This window comes from Eurosta solidaginis, chromosome 5 (assembly GCF_040869045.1).
Source record: "Eurosta solidaginis isolate ZX-2024a chromosome 5, ASM4086904v1, whole genome shotgun sequence".
In the NCBI taxonomy this organism is placed as follows: domain Eukaryota; kingdom Metazoa; phylum Arthropoda; class Insecta; order Diptera; family Tephritidae; genus Eurosta; species Eurosta solidaginis.
The window spans coordinates 231157223-231181425 of record NC_090323.1 but is presented as its reverse complement, the minus strand read 5'-3'; the positions used below and the strand labels follow the sequence as shown (position 1 = coordinate 231181425).

Below are 24203 nucleotides of genomic sequence, written 5' to 3'. Positions count from 1 at the left end.
CCACCGCTGTATAACTAAATGGTTAAAGCCCCGACACATAAGCAGTTTTTCATATATATGCGTTTTACTCAATCTTATGCATTATGAGTAGATTGCGCGTATTTTTATGGAGAACGGTAGATTGAGCGATACTGGCGCCATCTAATATGGAAAAGTAGCCAACTTTAAAATTTTGTAACAAGCAAAGCATAAGAAGAAGAATTTGACATTTTCTTTGGCTAAGGGTGCTGCCACACTTGGCAAGTGAAATTATTTTTAGCACTAGTTAGTAACTTTTGAAACATTTTTCGCAATTAAAAACTGCAACACAACAAATGAATGCGACACAAAATATGTTAGCAAGCATTTTCGTTGTATAGGGAGAATGTTTAAAATTGTGCTTCGCGAAATTTTGTATGTTAATAGGCAAGGCGAAAAAAAATTCAATTGAAAGCCTTTAAATGTGCTACGCTTGGTTTTTTACCAAAAAAATTGTCCGTTCGGCGTTTTAACAAGTGTTTCGGTTGCAGCCCCATTTTGCAAATACGCTGCTGTTGACACAGCTTCCGCCCAAAAAAACTCGTCTAGTCCACTATGTACCAGCATACTACGAGCCGCTAAAGGCCGAGGTACAATGACATTTTTCATATAGATGCGCTTAACACAAGCTTATGCATTCCAATACCATCGCCACAATCAACCATGATGTTTAGTTTGTAAATATGAGGGAGCTTCAGACTTGGCAATTGAAGTTTACTACGCCTTGCCCATTCACATACAAATTTTCTCGAAGCACTGTTATAAACATTCTCCCTATACAACAAAAATACTTGCTAACATATTCCACAACTCCATTTTGTTGTGGCATTTTGTAGGGCACAGTCAACAGCCTTTGGATACCATTTTCACACAAATAATGTTCAAAATCATTACTGAGATATTCACGGCCATTATCACTTCTGAGAATTTTTATCTTTTTATCGGTTTGTTTCTCGCTTTTTTCTTTATATGATTGGAATACTTAGCTTTTTGATTTCAAAAAATACGCACTTATGTATCGATTTGTCGTCGATAAAAGTCACAAAATAAGGAGACCCCCCAAATGAACTTTTATTCATTGGACCGCATACATATATCGGAGTGCACTATTTGCAATAACCTCGAGGCACGGTTTCCATTTATTTATTAATTTTATTTTTGCACATGTTACACAAACAAGTTTATCTGTTATTTTGTTTATTTTCAAACCACGTACTAGGTTATTAGCAACTATCTACCTTTTCCATACAATCAATTGCCAGGCTGTTTCGCATATTTAACATACGTAAAATCATCTAAAAGTTATATGAATCGATTCGTATGAATTAGCAGCAGTGCATAGGCCTATTTTTTTTAACAATTATTTGTTTATAATTAATAGAAAAAGGTTATTGCAAATTAAAAAACAATCTTTCCGAATATCGAAATTTACTTTCGTTCCCAAAAAAAAGCACATCATTTGTAGGATCGAAAAATTTTCATGGCGTCTTTCCGAAATTCAAATACTCAAACCAATTATGTAAGCGCTATAATTCGAAATACGTAGACCCAAACCTATTATCGAAGCCCGCTCCATATTCGGAGAGCTGCGTAGTCGTGTTGCTCAAATGTTTCACCTACATCCATATGCGCACGCGCCAAACGGTGAGAGAACTACTCTCACACTCATAGTGATAGAACGATACGAGTACTGAGTGAGCAGTACCGATACCTTTCCAAAAAATACTCGAGTATTTCGTACTCGATGCTTTTTTCCAAGTACTGAGTAAAGTATCGATGTTTTACCTCGTTACTTTTTTCCTATACTTTACCAAGTGCCGATGGTCTACATGTTTAAAATCAACACAATAATGTCCAATATATATGTGGTACGTAACAATAATACCAGTAGAGATATGATAGTGCAAACTACAAAAGTTTAAAAAAGGTACATCGTCATTATCCGCTTCTATTTAGTTAATCTATCCACAAAATGTTTAATGCCATTGTTTAGGCCAGCAGGCTAACCCCAAAGGAAAATTAAGGGCCGGCCACCCTAATGCAATTTAATACAGAACCGCTTATTTATTACGTCCGTTAGCACATATACTAAAAGCAAAATTGACGTTTCGTTAAGTTACCCCGCCAAAGGCCTGTTAGCTTTGCGGGTAAACGGAATGCGTGGAAAGGGAACTCGTTCACTTGGATTAAAACCGCAGCAGTTTACGCACGCTCGAACGTCTTGAAGCCGCAAGTTAAAACCACATCAAACGTCACACCGCCAGAACACAGAGTCCCTGGATATATTAAAGGTAATATTGTAGCAATTGCATGCTTGCACCTTTAAACTCTCTTTCTGTTATTTTCCACTGCATATTTTGTGAAATAAAGTATATTGAAATTTTAATATTAATCACTGCCTTTCTTTCCTAACCTCCATCGAGAGAAACTAGTCCGGAATCCGCCAGCTCAACTTAACGAAACGTCAATTTTGCTTTTAGTATATGTGCTAACGGACGTAATAAATAAGCGGTACTGTATTAAATTGCATTAGGGTGGCCGGCCCTTAATTTTCCTTTGTTCCTTTGGGGTTAGCCTGCTGGCCTAAACATGCCGGCCCCCTTGCGGTACGCAACCTCGCCCTGCTGCTAGAGTAGACAATATCTAGAGGGAGAAAGATGAGAAATTTATGGATGAACAGACTGTACGCATGAGTTCAAAGTATAACATATTCTTTATTACAAAATTCATAATTTAAAGGCAAATTCAAAATTATTTTTTTTTTATATTTATCTGCGACCCTGGATACTCCAGAGAGCACGAAGCCGAATATCGTGCTTTGCGCCAACAGCGGCCCGAATGACGCTGGCAGAACTTGATTCAGCATAATGTCGGCATATACGTCTGCCCCGAGTACTAGGCGTACTGGCGACGCGTCGTAGAATTTGGGATCGGCGAGACAGATATGAGTATACATAGCCGCGATGGCTGGATCCAGGCTGTGACTAGGCGCCACTCGGTGGAAATGTGGCGTGACGACGGCATGGGTCGCAATGCGTTTGTTGTCGCCGCAGACACACCACACATCCTGTCTGGCTACCCACTCGAGTTTCGTCCAGCCGCAGATCCCGGACCAAATCGGCGGACATGACTGTGGATGGCGAACAGACGTCGATCAATGCTCGCACCAGATGTAGTCGTCCTCCAGCTTCTATTTTGACGATAGCGGTCAGCGAAAGCGAGATCATGGGCCGTAGTACCGGTCCAGCGACGGGGTCCAGCCCTGTACGTCCACTGGGGAACGCTAGCGGCATCCTTAGCTGGCGAGTGGCAATGACTCCTCGAGAATCGGCGGCGGTCGACGTAGAGCGAGGCAGGCTGGTCGTGATGGCTTCGTGACGGCGATTTGTGTTGTTGTTGGCCAGCTGGGGGCGTGGTCGTGGTCGTCGGCGACGGTGAGGGGTTTTGTTCGACTGTTGGCGCTCATGTTGTAGCAGGGGTCGGAAGAGCCGTGGTTCCGATCCCCCTGATAGTCGGAAGGGCAGTGGTTCCGATCTCTCTTGGACCGTGCTGGCCGGTTGAGAATAGGTGTCCCTCTCCGTGGTTTCTCGTTCCACTTCCTCCGCCTCATAAAAAATACTTGACGCGACTTACTTCGAGGAGATTTAGACCGATCGTGCTATTTTTACATATTTTATGCCGATTCCGAATGGCATCTGCAAGGCAGATGAACTTTCACTAGCAAGCTTTTCATGGGAGAAATACACTCGGATCGCTTGCGAAAATACTGCCGCCGGACGACCAGGTTTATAAAATCTTGTTTGTAAGTGAAAAAACTGTTTTCTTTAAAATTCCATAATTCGATCAAAAATCTTTTAAATTATTTAATGTTCGTGACGTTTCTCTTTAAATGTAAATAAAAAATAAATAAATGTAAGGCGCGATAACCTCCGAAGAGATCTAAGGCCGAGCTTCTCTTGCAATTTGTGTCGTGCTCCTCTTGATTTTCCCTACAAATTGGCCGAACGGGACCTACATGTTTTATGCCGACACCGAACGGCTTCTGCAAGGCAGACGAGTTTTCACTGAGAACTTTTCAAAGCAGAAATACACGCGGAGCGCTTGCCAAACACTGCCGAGGGGCGACCCCGCTTAGAACAATTTTCTTCTAATTGAGAAACTTATTTCTAAAATTTTGATGTTGCTTTGCCCGGGGTTTGAACCCAGGGCATACGGTGTGGTAGGCGGAGCACGCTACCATCACACCACGGTAGAGCACACAAATGGGTATATAATATTCGGTTTTGTCCAACCTTAAAATTACTTACTTTTTTTGTACTAAATTCAAAACGTAGAATCTCATTTTAAAAAAGTTTCTTCACTTTTGGTGAAAATTTCGAATTACTCACTTGGATCGTGTATACTCGATACCTTTTACGGAGTATGAGTACCAGTATCGATACTTTGATTCGAGTATTTTATATGAGTACCGGTATCGATACTTTTTCTAAAAGTTCTGTCACTACATACAGGTGGCAGCCGGCGATCAGCTGATTGGTACCTTTTTAATATGATTTGACACTGCAACTTACGGCACAGTACGATCTTGACTTTAGTCGATCGAATTACAAACACAAAGTAAATAGCATTTCTAGTAGGGGGTTTTTCCAAAATACATACTGTGACGAATATTAGCATCACTAAACTGCTACAACATAAATGCACAACAACAATAAAGCATCCACTCTTAGTAGAAAGCGACGAAGAGATATCTCACACACACAAATATGTAGTCATCAGCCAAAGTAGTTACTCACACATACACACGTATATGGCTATGGGAGAGGCATGGACTACAGATATACATGTATATAGCTGGTAACTAACCAAGCATGAGCTACAACAATTCGCGAAATTACTAGACCTTAGGAGAAATGGGTGAACGAGGAAACCGAGAGTATAAAAACAGCGCAAGCTGAGTAATAACTAATCAGTTTGATTTAAACACGCTATTAGTTGCGAAGTAGAGTATAATTGTACTACAATACAGAATTTCGGAGTTATTTATTCGACAGTTCAGCGATTCGAAAGTTAGCAGAATGTGTAATAATAACCAGGATTTCCCTAAATTCGTTACAATACCTATGTACATAGATAAAGAAATTTAGATATATGAATATCCCTGTATGTAAATATTTACAACAAACTAAAGCCTAATAAAAGTCGCAAATTGCAAAAGTACAAACATTGATAAGTAATTTGATTAGCAAGAAGAAAGAATTGCAAATGTTTGTTATGACAGTGCTGCGAGAGATCTTTTTCTTCTTACTTCGCGCAACAGTTAACGGTAAAAAAAATGCTCAAAATATGTGCAAAATCTGAAGGCTTATTCAAGCGTGAATATCGCAGACAATTATTGACGTCAATTTGTAGTAAGATGATTTCGTAAAATGTATTTAAAATAAATGAAGCGTATCACGATGTATGGTGTAAAAACTTTAAAATTTGCCCGCAGGGCTGGAACACTTACCTTATGAGTGGTTCAAAAAATATAAAAAATTTATTTTCGGAAAATTTTAAAAGCAGCGAAATTGTGATTTTATCCATAATTCGTATACCTATCTAATTTTAGATTTTCACCTTTGCATTGTGGTAAATATTAAAATGGCGATAATTGTTTTACTCGTATATGAATCTTTTCTTACTTTATTCTTATCTTTTTCTGATATATGGCTACAAAACAGGCTGCGGCTTTTAGTAAAATTTCGATAGAGGCTGCACTTAGGTAAATGTCTTTTTCGGAAAAATTATGCCATGAGTTAATACCTTTCCAACAATGTATCACTCATTCAAATCAATGTGTGTAGAAAACTTATAAAGAAACAAGTAAGGACGGTACAGTCTTCGACTGTGTTGAAGACTTCATACCTTTCATGAATGAACATTCGTATTATCCAAATAATTAGCTGTATAAGATATGTAATATAGGGAACAAATGTACACACTTAAACGACTTTTTAGATAAGTGTATAAATATGTAGGTAGGCTCCTTGTGTGAGGATAAAAAGATTCACGTTTCTTATGATCTACATGATATAGCTATGACCATGAACAATATATGACGTATACGTAAGTACTTGTTGAAAATTGAAGCTTTTAGCCGTTTAAATGGCGCAGAAATTACGGTTTGTATGGGGTATATACTATATTTACGACCGATTTATATGTTTTTTGATCTTTTCGGAAAATAGTTAATGCTAAATACGTAAACATTCGGTGAAATTTGAAGCTTCTAGCTGTCAAAATGGGGCAGAAATGACGAAAAGTTTCTTATCTGAGCAATCGGTTGCATGGGATATATACTATATATATGACCGATCTCATCGATTTTTTTCAGACAAAAATATGTTCTATATGCGAAAGCTTGCGGTGAAATTTGAAGCTTCAATCTGATTAATTAAGGAAGATATAACAAAAATCCTCTTCTGAAAAATCGGTTGTATTGGGGCTATATGCTATAGTTCCCCAATCTCATAAATTCCGACAAATGTCTATTCCAACACCAAAATATACCCATTGACAAAATTTCATCAAGATATCTCAAAAATTGAGGGATGGCTAAATCAAGCCAGCTCGTCATTCTGATCGTTTCGGTATACTTATTGGTGCGTGTTCTCTTTTAAGGACTTACAATTTTGAGATTGACAAACTTAATATACCATATCATTTTCATGAAAGATATAAAAACTAATATGGCAGTTTAAGCAGGATGCTGAAAAAATATTTATTTCAATTTTTGAAACCAGGGACCCATTTTAAAAGTTATTTTCTTTTTTCGAGTCGAAAAAATCTAGGTCAAAAAGCGTCCCAGGTGAAAGTTTATGGGATCCTGGGCATAACCATAGCATTTCCGTGACGAGTCCAAGCATCCTATTTATTTTCGGACTAAAAAAAAAGAACAAAATTAAAAGTAAAATCCGGTCTTTTATTTTTTAACGATAAATCATTTTTAGTATTATCTACACATCCTTATACTTTTCCGTAGTACACTGGACCTTTTTTTTTCACCATAAAGTTTAATCCAATTGAGACATTGCCTTAAAAGTTGATACACCGCTTTCTGTTGAAACAAATTATTAAAAAATAAAATACCGGATTTAATAATTTTTTTCCGACTAAAAAGTTTAGAGTCCGGAAATAATTTTTTTGAGGGACTTTTATTATAAAAGGAAAAACAGTTTGGGTCCCTGTTTGAAACCTCTTTTTATTTATTTTCATTAACTCTGTATATGAAAGTTTTTATCTATACCGTCGTGTTCACAAAATCGCAAACCGCCATTAGGCGAAATTTATAATACCTTGTATTTTGGCACGACAACTTGTACAACTTGTTGTTAAACCAAAAAGCATTACTGGATTAGGTCCAGTTTTAGAGTATGAAAACATACGCAATAATAATCACGTTTTAACTGAGTTGATCGGATCTAGTGCTTAACTAACTAAAAGATAAGTATAAGGATAATCGCGAACACGTTTCAAACGCCTGTTTTTGAAAGCAATGACTTCTTGCGGATAACTGTTATTATTGCTCTCTTTCATTGCTTATCTCAACTGGGACTGTCTTCAGTCTGTGTCGCAGAACTCAAACCTTTCATGGATGGATCTAATAAATAAACTACAAAAATTCGAACAATCGGTTGCACAAGATATATTTTACAAATATGCTAGATAATAGCGATATATATTCTACAAATCTCAAATACATAATTGATTGCAAGGTTCTTGCTATCAATATGAGATTGATTTGGCGATGACCCTCTTATATGAACAATCGGTTGTATAGGAGATATGTTCTTTAGTGGTCCGATCTGCTCGGTTCTGACAGATGCCTAATTGGAAACCAAAATATACCAGCTCACCAAATTTCATCAAGATACCTCGAAAATTGAGGGACTATTTTGTATTCAAAATGACAGACGGAGATGGTTAAATCAACTTAGCTCGTCATCCTGATCATACCGGTATACTTATTGGTGGGTTTATTGCTTTTCCTTTAAGGACTTACCATTAGCGTTGTCTGGCCAAAGTTAATCTACTATTTTGTTTTCATATATGAAAGGATATCTAAAGATATCTTTGGCAAGATCGAAATAGCTTAAAAATCAGCCAGTATGTTAAACTCTTTTCAGTTTTGTCTATCATAATAAAATTGCGATTATTTGACAAAAGAAATAAATAAATTATTGTATGAACAGCGCCTAAAACTCTTTGCAACAGAACAAATATTAAAAAACTTAAAAAACAATTTGGATTATTTGGCAACGATTTTCCGTCATCTTTTGTCAGTTTTTGTTGGAGAAAAATTCATTTTAGCGTTGTGCCATCTTCAGCGTTCCATCTTGTTCTGTCGTGGTCTTGTTTAGACTGTAACTAATACTGTTCGCTTAGGTACGTGGTGTGTGTATAGCAGGTAGTCAGTTAGGGTGTATTCGTTACCCAGCACAAATTCGGAGTCGAAAAAGTGTCAAAAAAGGCACCTAACTTGGAGACTTTACATTCACTATGAGCTCATTTAAGAACCTTAGACTTCCGTACGCTTCTAAAGAGCTCATAACTTGCTTCTTCTATGGCTCTGGCCTGATCAGGGCGGATTTCAGACGGGTGGCATTAAAAATTAAGAAGATTATCGTTAATAATGGTTGGAAGACTGAAATTTTCGAGGAAACCCATATTAAAGACACAGAGGGTTGACACACCAACCAGAGCATAATATGGAGGCAGTTTTGCGGTCACAATAAAAAAAAACCGAAATATTTACATTGTTAAAATGCCGACCATCACGGAGAGATAAGAGAGAAGCGTTCATGCCAGTTTAAATCGGGAAAACCAAGACGCGTTGTAACTATACAATGATTTTACTCAAATTTAGTATGAAAGAAATTTATTTAAATAAAATATGAATATTTGTCCGAAAGTAGCTTTTGATTGCTGAATACTCTAAGCATTTAGCTCGTAATTTTCATCAGATTAGAGTCATATAAGACTTATAAATGATCATATTCCTGAGGCTCATATTTTTCACATATTTCGCACTCATACTAGATTTTCACTTGATGAGCGCTCCGAGAATATTGAGTGGTAAGTAAGTGTTAAGTTTAAGGCTGTGTGCGATAAGGTAGGCAAGTAGAAGTCAGTGATTCAAATTTGTATTTCTTTTGGGGGCTGATTTCATGTTTGTATGCAGCCATAAACCAAATACTCATTTAACGGGCGCGTTTTTTCTGGTCTCATTGTATTTTTTTTAAAATAAATTAATTAAATTAAAATAATTAAATTTTTTTTAATTTTTCATTGTAATCCGGATATAATATGATGAAATCATTATTTAAAAAGTGGGTATATCTATTATGATCTGTGTACCCCTTGCTACCATTTCGACTAATGTTTATCTAGACACACTTTTTTACGTCATATTTAGTATCTACTATTTACATGCATACTGCATGTATTGAATACATTGTATTCGTATACATAACTTAAACTAAGATAACGCTTGATGTCTTCCAGCTTTTGAGATAACAAATTAAAACAATTATTGTATTAAACAAACAGATTAAATATATGCATATAAGATCTTGCATGCACTTGATGTAAGCATTTTCATGATATTAGTTTACTAATTGAATTATTTTATTAGCTTAGAAAAAGCGATACAATCTTATAAATTTTGGCCAGGGCGGTCTTACAATATGGGGGTTTCCAAAAGTTGAGTTGGACTTGACTTCATAACACGCTAAATATATGTAAAATTCTACTTCGCCGGGATTTGTTATGGCTTCTTGACCGGTTCTTGATTTATCGCCAGTAAAATTGATATTAATATTAGTGGGCGGTGGCACGGCATTATCTCAGTTTGAAAATATTGACGTGTGGAAGTCAGTTGTTATGTCGATTCGTTTACGGCGTTACAAAGTTTCGTTTGTTGAGCGTAGCTGTGTAATACACTTTGTTCCACACATAGTTTTTTGCACCTTAGGGTTTCCGAATTCGCTAGCTACAAATTTGATGGAATCAGAACCCGCCTATGGAGCAGAGGGAGACGGCAGCTCGAAGGACCAGGTGGAAAACAATTAAAATTCCCTTGGTGTGACCAATTGGCGCCAGTTAGCAGAGCAAAGAAGCGACTGGCGGGACTTTAAGACGGCTATAACCATTTAAATGGTTAAGCGCCAATTAAGTAAGTAAGTATGTAAGGCTGATGGACTATTTGTAACATCTGAACAATCAAATTTAGGCTTGCTTACATTGATCTTGCCTTCCCCCATCACTCATATCACATCTTTGTCCACTTTCTTATTCTTGTCCTTCCCTTATTTCATTTTCTTTCATTCACTCCTTATACTTCTTCTCCCTCCCACTCATAAACCTACTACCAATCCCCTCTCACTGTCAGTTAAACTCCCTCTTTCACTCTCACTTTCACTCCCATACTTCCCCTCCCATTATCTCTACCTATAACACCTCAATTTTCTTATAAATAGAATTTCATTCATCATATTTGATCCCTACTTCAAATAATAACCGAGCTATAGCGATTTAAGAATTTTCTTAAGACGAGCGTGGCACCGCCTACATTTCTAGAATTCTATACCGACCAACTATTGGGTACATATACTTAAATATCACTAGTTTGAGCTAAACAGACTCGGATTTTTGGTCAAATGAAATTTGTATTGCCTGGGAGCGTGGCCCCTCCACATGGTCATATCCAGCAAAAGGTATATGCATAAAAATAGTCGTCATGCTACATGGCTGTCCCCCCATCGAAACACATGCAATCAGATCGACCATGTAACGATAGACGAGCGGCATGCCTTCAGTGTTTCAGATGTGCACACCATTTGAGGACCTAACATCGCATCGAATAACAATCTCGTCGCAGCCAAAATACTTGCCCGCCTCTGCGCATTTAAAAGCAAAATACACAAACACAAGGAAAACGAGACGTCTAAAGGTTACAATCGCAACAGACTGCCAATGATTTCGCAACTCAACTCTCACATCTGATCTCTAAGAGTACTACTCAATCCCAAGGAATGCAGAAGCAGTGTAAGGATATTATTATATTAATGTTATAAATTTACCATCGACAAATTTCACTATGCGTCAAATCATGGGAAGAACTCGTGAAAAAAGAATTGGCAAATGTCATTCTTCGTCGATTTTAAAGCCGCCTTCGATAGGACTTAAAGATGCTTCCTATATGCCGCTGTCTGAAACAGGTTTCCCCACAAAACTTCTAAGGCTAAGCAAAATGTAGCTGAGCAACAACAGCAGCTCAGTCCGAATTAAGACAAACGAACCTCTCCCAGCCGTTCGAAACTAAACGGGGTTTCGGGCAGAGTTACCTCCTATCGTGCGACTTCTTAGAAATTTATACTAGCTGCAGAACTTGGCCGCTCTAAAACGATATTTTTTAAAAGCGTGCAAATACTGGCGTGTGCTGATGACATTGACTATTAGCCTGATCACCCGCGCCGTAAGTTCTGTTTACTCCAAACTGGACAAAGAATCAGAAAAGGTGGGATTGATGGTGAATGAACACAAAAGGAAGTACCTGCTGCCATTAAGCAAAGAGTCAGCGCATTTGCGCCTTGGCGCTACTGATGGCAGCCATAATTTCGAAATAATAAAAGTTTTCATTTCTGCGGGATTCAGCATTAACACAGACAACGTCAGCCTTGAAATATAGCGAATAATAACTCCAATCACGCCAATAAATGCTACTTTGGACTAAGTCGGCAATTGAAAAGTAAAGTTCTCATGAAAATCATGATCTAAAAGTTCGCAAAAAAAGTTCATCGAAAGATTTACGGACATTTACAGGGCGAGTACCGAAGAAGATTTAATGTAGAGCTGTACGATCCTGCGGTTATGCTGGCTAGACCATGTTATGCGAATTAAAGATGATGCTCCGGCTAAGAAAGTATTTTTATCAGAAACCGACTACAGAAGCATTTCGCTTGGTGGACCAGGTGGCAGACCATTTAAACTCCTTTGTTGTTGCCAATTGGCGGCAGTTGGCAGAGCGAAGGAGCGACTTAGCTCGTCATCCTGATAATTTCGGCTTTTTATTTGGTGGATTCATCTCTTTTAAGGACTTATAATTTTAAGATTCTTGACAAACTTGATATACCATTTCATTTTCATGGTTGATAGATTTGAATATGTGAAAGTAAATAAATAACTACAAGGCGATGGGATTTAGGCCAAGCTCACTTCCAAATTGCTAGATATTTTATGCCGAAAATGCGGGGCGTGGTACCGTGAGAAGTTTGACATTTTTAACGGCTTTTTCCGAAATGGGAAACAAATTTTAAACTTCTACAAAAATTAGCCTCATAATTTTTTAGTAAAGTTTTTTTTTATTGTTTTAATATAGCTAAAACAATTTAACAGAAGGTAAAAAAGTGTTTGTATACTAATTTTTATAATTGACTAGCAGACCCGGCAGACGTTGTTCTGCCCTAAATTTGGCCTATCTGCATACATTTTAATTAGCTTTTTCCGTCTAACTCTGCCCTCCCCCGACCCCTCTTCACTTTTTCCTGATCCTTTTATTCACTCCTCTCTCCGTCATTTTCGCTTCATCTATCTCCATATTCGTCTCATTCTATCTCTTTCTCAGTCTCCTTCTCTCTTTTTTCTTCTCTCACGTTCTTCTCATTCTTCTTCATCCCTTATTGTCTGTCCCAGAGGGTGGCATGTATTTTGTTCCATTCCCAGTCGCAGTCCCACTCCGAGTCTCAGTCCCAGTCCTAGTCCTAATCACAGTCCGTCTCTGGTCTACTTCCCGGAAAAAAGGATCGTAAACACTAAAATAGGCAAATTTATATACCAAATTTCAGGCAAATCGAATAGGACGTATTGAAATAGGTATGTGGGTATTATTAATTCATGTCTCTATTTCGGCTTCGCATGCATATTTATCAGTTGTGCCAGGTTGATGCGACTAAATCGAATATCACAATGAAAATTACTTAGAGCCCTCAGTAACAGATTTCATTTCATATCGATATTATATAAACACGTTCTAGGGGTACTCCACGTTTGAACAAAATCGACCTACGCATCTCTTCAAACCCCGGCGACCAACTAACACACATTTTAACCTTTCCTTTTATATATATAGATTTTTATTTTTCACACTTCACTATAATATTAAAACGAAATACAAATATTCGTTGCTTTTGAAATTCGGCTTAAAAATTGCACATGGAACAATTAAGACTCTCCTGAATTAAAAAAGATGTCTTAGTACTTCTAAATTGCGGTCCCCCTCAGAAACCCCGGGTCCGGGAGTAATCCCCCTCCCCTCTCGTTGCCCTGGTGATGTGCTATACTTTATATCATTCGCCATAATATTTATTATTGATAAGCACGTTGTTTAATTAAACTAATAATTAAACCAATTACACGGAAGTAGTATAGCACCACCAGAAAATATGAGTGCCGGTGCGTATACGTAACATTTTATTATTACGTATAAACATATAAAAAAATTTGCAATAAAATAATATTGCCACTATAAATTGAGATATACCCTATCCTGTATTTTAGGTTAGATCAAACTACACAAATTCAAAATCGGTTCAGTAGTTTAGGAGTCCATCGCGGACAAACAATGTGACTCGTGATTTTTATATATAAAGAAGATTATCAAATTAGTTGTTTCTTTTGTTTCAGTTACCATAATCCCATTTGCGCATGGCTTAGGTTTGGGTTGGTATTCAGTAATATTTGCAAAATTGCAGTCTCCGATTGAAACCGCTTTGGATTTTGTAATAACAGTAAATGAAGGATCATGGATGGGTGGACTTACTTCGCTTGGTGGTGGATGCGGAAATATCGTTTTCGGTATTTTGGCCGATTTAGTAGGCCGTAAAGCTAGCCTTTATTTTCTAGCAATTCCATATGCCGTGAGTTTATGCATTAAACGAAGTTTAATTTAATTTTGAAATTTGAAAAATTTTCAGATTTCTTGGGTACTCATTTATTTTGCAAAATCTGTGGAGTACTTATATGTGGGACGTTTTCTTGCTGGTATTAGTGGTGGTGGCTCATATGTCATGGTGCCAATCTTTATTGGTGAAATAGCTGATCCCAAGTAAGTACATTGTCCTTTATTTGTTTAAGGTAAACTTGATTGCTGGGTGTTTTTAGATATTAAGAATTTCAAGCTAAGCTTATTCTTAGACATGGTAATCTCGCCCCAAAGGACAGAGGTTCTAGGGTTATATGCTACTAGCATTTTCATCGTACATCATAGGTCGTTTTAACCATAGGTATTATCCGGCCAGTAACTGTTACTCGTAGAGTGAGCCCCAATTGCTTTCGGGGTGTTTTCTCTGTTGCAAAAGCAATAACATTGCAAAGTCCAAGTATCTAGATTGTGAACAGTACAGAACGCAATTTAAACTGCAGCTCAGTGTCAAATCTCTCATTAATACGATTTTAAAAGTTCATGTATGCTTTCTGATTAAACGGGGTTACTAGCTGGAGCTACATCCCTAGCAAGGGAATTTCATTTTTTGCGACGGCTGAGTCCGCAAATCACAAAAAATTGGGAGTTAAAAGCGCAGATGCGATTGAGGAAAGCTACTCAAAAACTGCAACCCATCTGCTGGTACTGATTAAATCTGGTTATCCAAGGAAGCCGACAAAACATAACCATATAATATCAATAGCTTTTATCGATGCAGTTTTGTTGGACTCGGAAATTTGCACGAGCGCTTTTTTAAGGGCAATTGAATTGTTCAGAAGGCGATAAAGACACATAGTCCACGAAGCCATCCAAAAGGTGAAGCCTTCAAACTCATCCGGCGGGATAGCCTAGCTATGCTGATTACAAAACGTCCTGGCTAACCTAAGAAATGGAAACAGCGAGGGATGGCAGTGCTTGAAAAATAAGATAGCCAATGATAGTAGTTGCAACCGATAACTCTCCCTTTGCTTATAACGAAGACACTCCGTGGGTTGAGGTGCATAAAACATTTTCACGGTAGGTAGAGGGCATTAAAACCACAGATCCGAGAATGCGAGGGGTGAAGAAAAACTATTCCCATGGTAATACCGGAACCGACACGGTTCACGTACTGAAATAGACCGTCCAAATCCGCAACATAACTTTCGGGGAGGGGTTTTTGTTCCTCAACAACAACAACAACACTTAAAGTAGTTGTTTCAATACCGCAAACCTGCCAATGGAAAAAGTGCTTTTGATATGGTGAACCATGTCACCCTGCTCCAAGTCATGGAGGTGTCTGGGAAATTTAGAAACCAAAATGTAAAATGAACACAATTATATTGGCGTTGCCACATGTTGGCGCCCTATTTCCCACTTTTGTATCTAAAAATTCAAAGTTTCTGTTCCACCCTAAAGAGCCATCATAGTTGCTTATTTTTCATATCACGTCGAGCCCCGAAACTTCTGGATGTGTAATCAAAATTTAGAATGCCAGAATGTCTATGATTTGTTGCTTTCATTGGACATCCGTAAGAAGAATTTGATGACAATTTTCTTACAAATCGATAGATTAAGTTTGGTGTAGCATTGGTGAAGCTAATACAGGTTTTCAGATCAGAGAAATACCTACTTGCACGGTAAACAAACGATCGCGGTACAAGAAGCCTTTTCCACAGTGGTGAGACTGAGGGAAAAGTGAGATGACAGGAGGGTGCAAACTGTATGGGTGGGAAAAAATATGCAAAGCAGTTCCTTGGCGATATGGCTGGCATCTGCGTGGCCCAATTTTCAAAATTTGTTTTCCTTAACTATCCGTGAACCATAAAGAACGAAACAAAAAAATTATCGGAATCGATCAAAAATTCCAATCCTTTGTCCTTTTCTCTTCTATTTTTCTTCTTACTTTTCACAGTAGCTCTTTCCATTTATCTCGTTCCCCAACTCCCACTTCCACTCCAACTCCCACTCCCGCTCCAATTCCCATTCCCACTCCCACTGATACTCCCATTCTGACCCCCATTCTTCTCCTATACATGGAATCTTTATACAAAATACTGAATACCATCTTCAAATATTTGAGGGGATGAAGCAAGTTCAAGCTCCTCTAAATAGGAGGCGTGCCACCACTCACTTCTCCAATTTTTTTTCCTCAATCAAGCTGTATTTGAGATTCATTTTTATACTGTAACGAGTTCTGGGGATTTCTGATATTTATACACCTTCTGCTAACGTTCGAATCGCTAAACTGTTGAATAAATCATTCAAATATTCTGTATTGCAAACTGGTCATTATTTAGATTACTTTGGGAGTAGTACCTCACAATTATACTTCACAACCAATAGTATGTTTAAATCAAAACTGACTAGTTATTACTCAGATTGCGCTGATTTTATACTCTCTGTTACCTCGTCCGCATATTTCTCCAAAGGTCTAGACGTTTCACCTTCTAGAACGCTTGTATCTCCTGCTTGGTAATTTATTCGTATGCGTGTGTATGTGTGAGTAAGAACTTCGGCTGACGATTACATGTGTGTGTGTGAGATATCTCTTCACTTCGAGCTGCTGGTTATGTGTGTGCATGTACTTCTCGTTGCCTTCCATGCATGTGTGTAAATGATGATTGATGTGTTCATGTACACAAGTGTAGCTTGCTTTAATATTTTTGTTGTTGCGCCTTTATATACTAACAGCTTAGTGATGCTAAAATTCGCCACAAAATGTAGACATAACATAACAATAAAAATGTTACATATGTATACGCATCGGTTCCCCTCTTTTCAGGTGGTATGGTATGGATATGTAATTGATTGGTTTTTATTAAAACAACGTTGTTATTTTTATAATTATTTAATATTTTTATTTTCTTTTTCAGAATACGTGGTCGCTTGACTTCCCTCTTTTCGCTTAATCTAAATAGTGGCATATTTATTGGTTACATAGTAACAGCACGTTTACCATATCATTTCATACCAGTTTTGGGCGTTGCTTTGCCTGCGATCTTCTTTCTATCGCAATTATTTTTCCCAGAAACGCCAATGTTTTTAATACAACGTGGCTTAGATAAACGCGCAAAGAAATCTTTAAAATTCTATCGCAATTTCCAATCGACTACAAAAGAAAGTATAGAAGAATTCGAAATCGAATTTGATAATTTGAAATGTGCCGTTACAGCTAGTCATAATATAAATATGAATGTAACTTGGCGTGATTTTTGTAAGTGTTCACATAAATCTCGAGAATATGAAATCTATATAGAATTTGTGTAATACTTTTTTTTCTCCTTTGCAGGCAATAAACGAGCGGCTATCGCTTTTGCCAATAGTTTAGTTTTGATGATGTTAAATATATTTTGTGGTGCTTATGCAATACTTTATTACACCTCTAATATATTTATACAAGCTCGTGCTAATTTGGATCCAGATACCAATACGATAATTGTGGGTTTGGTGCAAGTGACTGGTGTTTGTGCGGCAACGATTTTGGTGGACAAATTTGGTCGTAAACCTTTGCTGATGTTCTCGTGTGGCGCAACTTGTGTGGGCCTGACAATATTTGGGTTATATGGTTATTTGCTCCAGAACACTGCAGTCGATGTGTCGGGCTTGAGTTCTTGGCTGCCTCTAGTGAATGTGTGTCTTGTTATGTTCGTTGTTAATGCAGGCCTTATACCGATACCATTTGTTTTACTGGTGGAATTAATGCCACCCAAGGTAAGTAGATTGTATTATATATAAGGTAAGGGCACTTTATACTTAGTTACAAACTCATTTCGTTTATAATATAATTATATCGCCAACGCCTCGGAAAAAGCTGCCATGTCCACTTTTCATTTAAAATTTCTTTTTTGGTTCTTCATTCTCCGAACCACGTTTCAATTTTTCTATGAAAAGCTTATCTTATTTGATAGCCACGGTGTGCCTGAACAAACTTTAAATACGAAATCGTAGCCATCTAATCTTTATTTTTTATTTGAATCAGTACAATAATTTGTAAGCAAATTAAGAAAAAAACTAAGCACTCCACTGCTTACTTCCGATATGAGTAACTATGACTAAATACTCGAGTACCTGACTCTAGCACGGAGTATGTTTAGCAGTCGTTTTCTTCGTACAAGTGCTTGCTTATTTTGGTATCGTGTACGTGGGTACAGTATCGGGGAACCGATTAGTCATGTCACGTAGCGCGTCCCGCATTATTGTAACTTTTGCGCTGAAAATTCCGGCCAAATTTTATTTAAAGATAGGCAACATTCAGCAGTTTGGAGTATGTAAAAATACCCCAATAAAGTTTAATTTCGAGATGATTGCATTCCGCTCATATATTATCTGGTACAAGTCGTCGGAAATGTCAATGTTCATTTTAATAGCTTACACCGACATACAAAGAAAAGAAGTAGCCCGTAAATTTGACTAGCCTTACTTGAGCCTATATTTTCTGTCACGAGCTCGATGTAAGCCGCAAGTTGTAGTTGGCCGAGCACTGTAGCATCTTCAAGCGAAAGTTTGCGCTAAGCAAATGAACACAGCTTCTTATAGGGGATCAAGAGCTTACTGGCGAGAAGTAGACCCTCTACGGGTAAGAGGTTAGAAAATGCCCACTGTAAGTATACCGTTCGTAAAAAGCAACAGAAATACCAAAAAAAGCTAACCTTTTATCCTTCATCTCGCATGTTGGCTTGTTCCCTAATGTGAGCAAGTTCACTTTTGAGGAAGTTGACAATAAAGCACACTTAATGATGCTATGTATTACTACTTCAAATATTCTTCTGTAGAAGCTCAAAAATAGGTTGAAAACATCCATAAGTTATTCGGTGTATTCTCGAAGTAAACGGTGGCAATGTTGAACAAAGTTGACAAGCAGATCGTTTGTGGATAAGAGTTGATAACTGTAAGAGTGGGTTTGTGCTCGATATTTTTAAAATGTTTTGAAACTGCGTAAGGCTGTGCTGAACGGCTGGCATTGGATCTAGAATAAATGTGATGAGCCGGACCCGTGCGCATCTTGCACCACCAATATAAAAGTCTCTTATCAAATATCAATCAATTAAAACTTACAGCTTGTGCTGCCATCTGGCGTGTGATACCAACTGCCGGTAATGCAGTACAAACATTCACAATAGTGCCATAGTACATATAGATTTCTTAGTGTGCTCACAATCGTTTATTTTAAACAAATTATTTTAATAAAATATAGCTTAACAAAAGCACTACGACCAAAATTGCCCAAAGCTCGCTAATAGCACGAATCTCCATCTTTACAACCAAAACATTATTTATAGATTTGGATTCCAAATAACAGCGAAAAAGGCACCCGAATATAAACACAGCAATTAGAAATAATATATATGATGATAAGTAGCTATAGTAGTAGTCGATTATACAGCGAATGGACATTTCATTTCGATGTGCCGGAAATGTTGTGATAACATCCCTTAATTGTGATGCAGGTTTTCGTGGTGCTCAGAAAAAGTTGTTCAGATCCCTTAATGTTTGCGCCTTATTGTGCTTGGAACAGAATGGCAATGAACCTCAAGGTGAAGCTGCCTTACAATCGGATGCCATTAACCTAAAAATGGTAATGAGCTTTGCTAGACTACGTGTCTTACCAAGGTAAGCCCTTGTGGTTGTATACCCGATTACAAGCTGATTTCGTACCAATGATTCGGCTATGAAGTGTTTAGTTTGGGAACATGGAGCCGATCGTTGGGATACTGATCGCGCAGTTAGATCCGTTGTTTTAACATCTTGAGGTTAAGCCTTAAGGCAGGTACTCACGTTTGAAGTTGGCCGGAGGTGTATTAAAAGGTGACTAAAATATGGGTATCCAAATCGCTGTAAGGTGTATTTGCTCAAAGGTAGTAAGCAGCTACGTAGTTTACTTCTTGCGAGACCCATCAAGGTGGATAAAACTAGTTTGCCGGAGGTAGAAAAAACCAGTAGTAATCTGTAAACAAGGCCCATTTCCTGTTCATGGGAATGGCCCTTAACTAGGAGTTTTGCGGTGGCTGTGGTTTTTACTAAAATGCGAAGAGAGTTCATTTTTGAAATAAGTTTACAGTATAGGTTTTTCTTGGTAATGGTAGCTTTTACCTCGTCACCGATAACACACATATATTATATATAACTTATATTATGCCTTATTTTTGTTTTTTATTTTTCAACAGATACGCGCAAAGGCTTCAGCCATTTGTTTGGTGATATTTAACATTTTTGGATTCCTTTTGATGAAAGTATTTCCTGTTGCATTGGAAGATTTCGGCTTAGCTCTGCCAATGTGGAGTTTTGCCTTATTAGATCTATTCGGTTTGGTGTACATTTCTTTATTCATAAAAGAAACTAAAGGGATGTCTCTAAATAAAGTCGATCCCTAAAATCCTTTAAACAATACTCTAAAATTTTACTATATAACTTCTGTGTCATATATGTATCTGACGTCAGTTTGAATCGGTTAGCATGCTGTGACAGCAACTACTTTCATATTGAAGAAGTGTATTTGGGAGTTATAATCGTGTTATAACCGATCAAACTTCAACCGTAGGAGTGTGGATTCGAGTCCCACTGTCGGAAGAAAATAGCTTTGGAGAGATTTACAAGGTGTAATCGAAACAGCGGTCGCTTTGTTCGTCCTGATTTCACGTTGTTTAATTTTTTCCCAAATTATTAAATACGTTAATATTCTCCTTTTGAGACAATTATATTATTTAAAAGTTACAATTTTTTTTTTTTAATGAAAGTCCCATTTTCAACCGCCACTATCTAAGACGTAAGGCTTTCGAACCATAAATAAACAAACAAGTATAATAGTTCCAGTTTTTTCACCTCGCCAAATGGGATACTGTCTCCAACCAAATCCTCGGCGACCTTATTTTCAACATACACAAAGCAAATGGCGACCATATTGTACAGCCATGTCGATGGCACTATGACACGGACTATCTTACATCCAAAAATACTGCGTGCGACGTTCGATCAGGATTTACATTTTGGCAAGCATGCAGCCGTAATTGTACCTGAAGTTCAGAACCGCAAAAAAATCCTCAAGTATCTTCCCGGCAGTACTTGGAAGAAAGATAAAGAAACGCATGTGATCAGTTATAAGGCAATTGGTCGGCAGCTTGTATGCTACGCGTCCACAATGTGGTCGCCGATCCTAAAATAAAAAAACTGGACAAAACTGCAGGCCTGTCAAAACACCGCGTTCAGTGCCACAACACGATGTATTCTTATGTCTCCTGAATATCATCTATACAGTAAGGCGAGAATACTCCCTATAAAGGAGAGAAATAAAGCGCCGAACGAACCGTTTCATCGGAATAACCAGTAGCCTGGGGCCTTATTTTGTAACTCGATTTGAAAGAAATTTTTTCGGATTTGAAAAAAAAAATTTATGTGATTTGACAGCTTCCGAATGGCATTTCCGAATTTCGAATCGGGTTACATATTAAGGTCAGACATCTGAACTTTGTGGTGTTGTTTTATATAAAAGCCAAAATGGTGTGAATTTCATTCCCAAGAAGTGCTGAAAAAAGCCATTTTAAAAATAGACTTAAGTAATGATAATAATAAAACCAATTTGGATTTTCCTTCGGCCAAGAATTGAACTCTGGACGTTCGGTGAGCAGGCGGATCCACCATTGGCAATACCATCACACCACTGCGGTCCTAGACTGTATTCAAATATAAGCTCCCATTCCAGTCCACTCCCGGGAGACACTACGGATCAACCACAAGGTTTGACGTGGTCATCTTATGATGCAATTTTACGGAAAACACAGGATCTATCTGGCAAAACACTATTCACACCTTTAACGTTTCCCTTAACCTGCAGTAGTGTCTTTATGGATAAAAGAACAACAACTAAAGCTCTTCAGGGAGGGTAAATTTCGGAGAACAAGGCGAGACGGGCCTACTTTTGATCAAACAGATAGGACACTTGGCGTCTGCTACAGATATTTAGCTGGTACTTGATCATGTTTCAAGCGTTACATCTAGAGAAAGCATCTTCAGAGCAAACCTTTTCGAGACGGATAAAGCAGGGCAAATACTGCTTTCTAGGAGTGCAAGACTGATATATATAGGTAAGAGACGGGCCTAGTAGCATATACATCGGAGGAGGGGGTAAATTGGGGAAGAGTTTCCTCCCCCTAAAGACATTAATTTACACATTAGCAAACAACAAACGTAGGGCTAAAAAGTTGTTTGCTTCCCTGTGACGAAAAAAAGCCTGGCATAAAAATTTAATTCATCGGGGCTTTTCTCTTCCTCTGCTTTCACGGCACATCTAGAAAACCAGGAATATCTTCCTGGTTTGAGCATCTTCTGTCATTAGCATGATATGGCCTAACCAGGTCGTGTCTTAATGCTTTGTACTATGTTGATGTATTCAAAAAGCTTCTTTAGTTTGTTCACCAGGAACAAAATATCAAGAAATCTCCCGAAAAAATTTTCTTGTTTAGTCATATTTAAGATTTTTCATAAACCCACATGGTTACCACTCGATCGCATAACCGATAACAAGACTGCCCATGTTTCGATAGGCGGACGGGATACCTACAATGTTTTGGATGTTCGTGCAATTCGAGATCCCTACACCGACTCGGATCACTATATCTCCGCATGTTTACACCTGGACCTGTTACGGGCACCGGGCTTCCCTCTGATTACGCCACACATATTCTCTTCTACGGTATCTCGGACTAGTGAACAGCACTGATTAAGAGCTTTTGTCTACAAAATGGGTCGGGCCATCTGCTTCTACAAAATCTCTTAATATTATACTAAAACTTCTTTCGATCGACACTAAGAAGACTTTGTCATATAAAAATACACCCGTCTCATATTTTGATAATAAGTTATTAACTACGGTTCTAGAACGGAACGACCTGTAAAACTGTTGAAAAATAAACCTCAACTTCTCTGCAATTTTCATCAACTGCATGAATTTGGAGGACAAGGTGTGTATTTCTGTCTTGGGCAGAGACAGTCACTTTAATTTGACGCAACATACATAGCCGCATTGGTAAGGTTTAATCTGCTTACTGACGTTTGACTTCGGTACATTTTTAAGCACAGTACTCTTGATAAAGTCGTCTATAATAGATTACGTAGGCTGATTTCTCCGATAATGGGCGTAGTTTGAAAAATCGCCTTTCCAATGGACTGAGTAGAATACTCTAAAATTCCATTTGCAACATACTTGTCTTCATCTGATGTATGATTTTAAAGAGCTCTTCAACTACGTCCACTGTTTTTTCTGATACAATATGTTCCTGGAGCAGTACTCCCTGCGTTTACAGGTTAAGTTTTTTTGCAATATCTCCAAATATCAAGCATCCCAAGCTTTTCATACCATTAACCATTAGAGAGAAGGTGCATGAACCGAGTGGACAATTAATCAAAAACCTGCCGGACCTTCATCTAAGAAGAAATCTGCGCAAAACCATGACGCTATCACAAAATACCGTTAAAGCTAAAGATTTCAATACAGACGCCTGTAGCTAGTAAAGGATTTATTTTGTATCCACTAGTAAAGGTTCTGAAATTTGTTTGCCTTGGCATGATTAATATTGCGACATAGACAACATTTGTTATCTCTGGATACTGAACATTGAGCTAGATACATGTGGGTCTCTAAGCCTAACTTATTTTCCGCTATTCAAACATTCCGGCTTAAGTTGTTACATCACGCTAAACATTTACATTTTATAAACACGAAAAAACTACGAGCACGAGTGCACTGAAAAACTTGGTTATTCCCATTTAGCCATCAATCACTCAAACTCTTTTCCTTTGCAAATAATATTCGTATGCATTTATGCTCTTCACTTTCCTTTCAAAGTACTTATGTATGCAATTCTTATGCTTTAAATATTGACCTCATTTTCATTCGAAGCATTCAATAAAATTTATAATAAAATAACCCTGAGCTAAATAAAGAATGTTTGTTGTTATTGTTGTGGCCTAAGTATTGTATGGCATATTTAAATGCAGCTTGTAATGGGAGCATGATTACGGCTAAAGTGAATTTTAATGCTTCGGCATATTGTGTGGTATATTGTAAAACATTGTAAAATAAGAGTGGGCAAACTTGAAAATTAAAAATCAATGCAGTCAGCAAACAAAAAATTGTTACAAAAATATGTCTGTCCGTTTACTAGGGCATTGAAGATGTGACTGTATT

At 37.7% G+C, this 24203-nt stretch overlaps 2 protein-coding genes across 4 annotated transcripts in view; one reads left to right on the top strand and one right to left on the bottom strand.

Moving 5' to 3' along the window:
* The window catches only part of Tsp66E (Tetraspanin 66E), a 483181-nt gene that overhangs the window by 340840 nt on the left and 118138 nt on the right, over nt 1-24203 (bottom strand). The gene's annotated exons all lie outside the window — the stretch shown is intronic.
* Nucleotides 5312-21724, top strand: LOC137252739 (facilitated trehalose transporter Tret1-like). The gene is made up of 6 exons (XM_067788820.1): nt 5312-5429; nt 13744-13976; nt 14034-14164; nt 16897-17237; nt 17313-17734; nt 20188-21724. The coding sequence occupies exons 1-6, from the start codon at nt 5354-5356 to the stop codon at nt 20392-20394; spliced, it is 1410 nt and encodes a 469-aa protein (XP_067644921.1). The 5' UTR covers nt 5312-5353; the 3' UTR covers nt 20395-21724.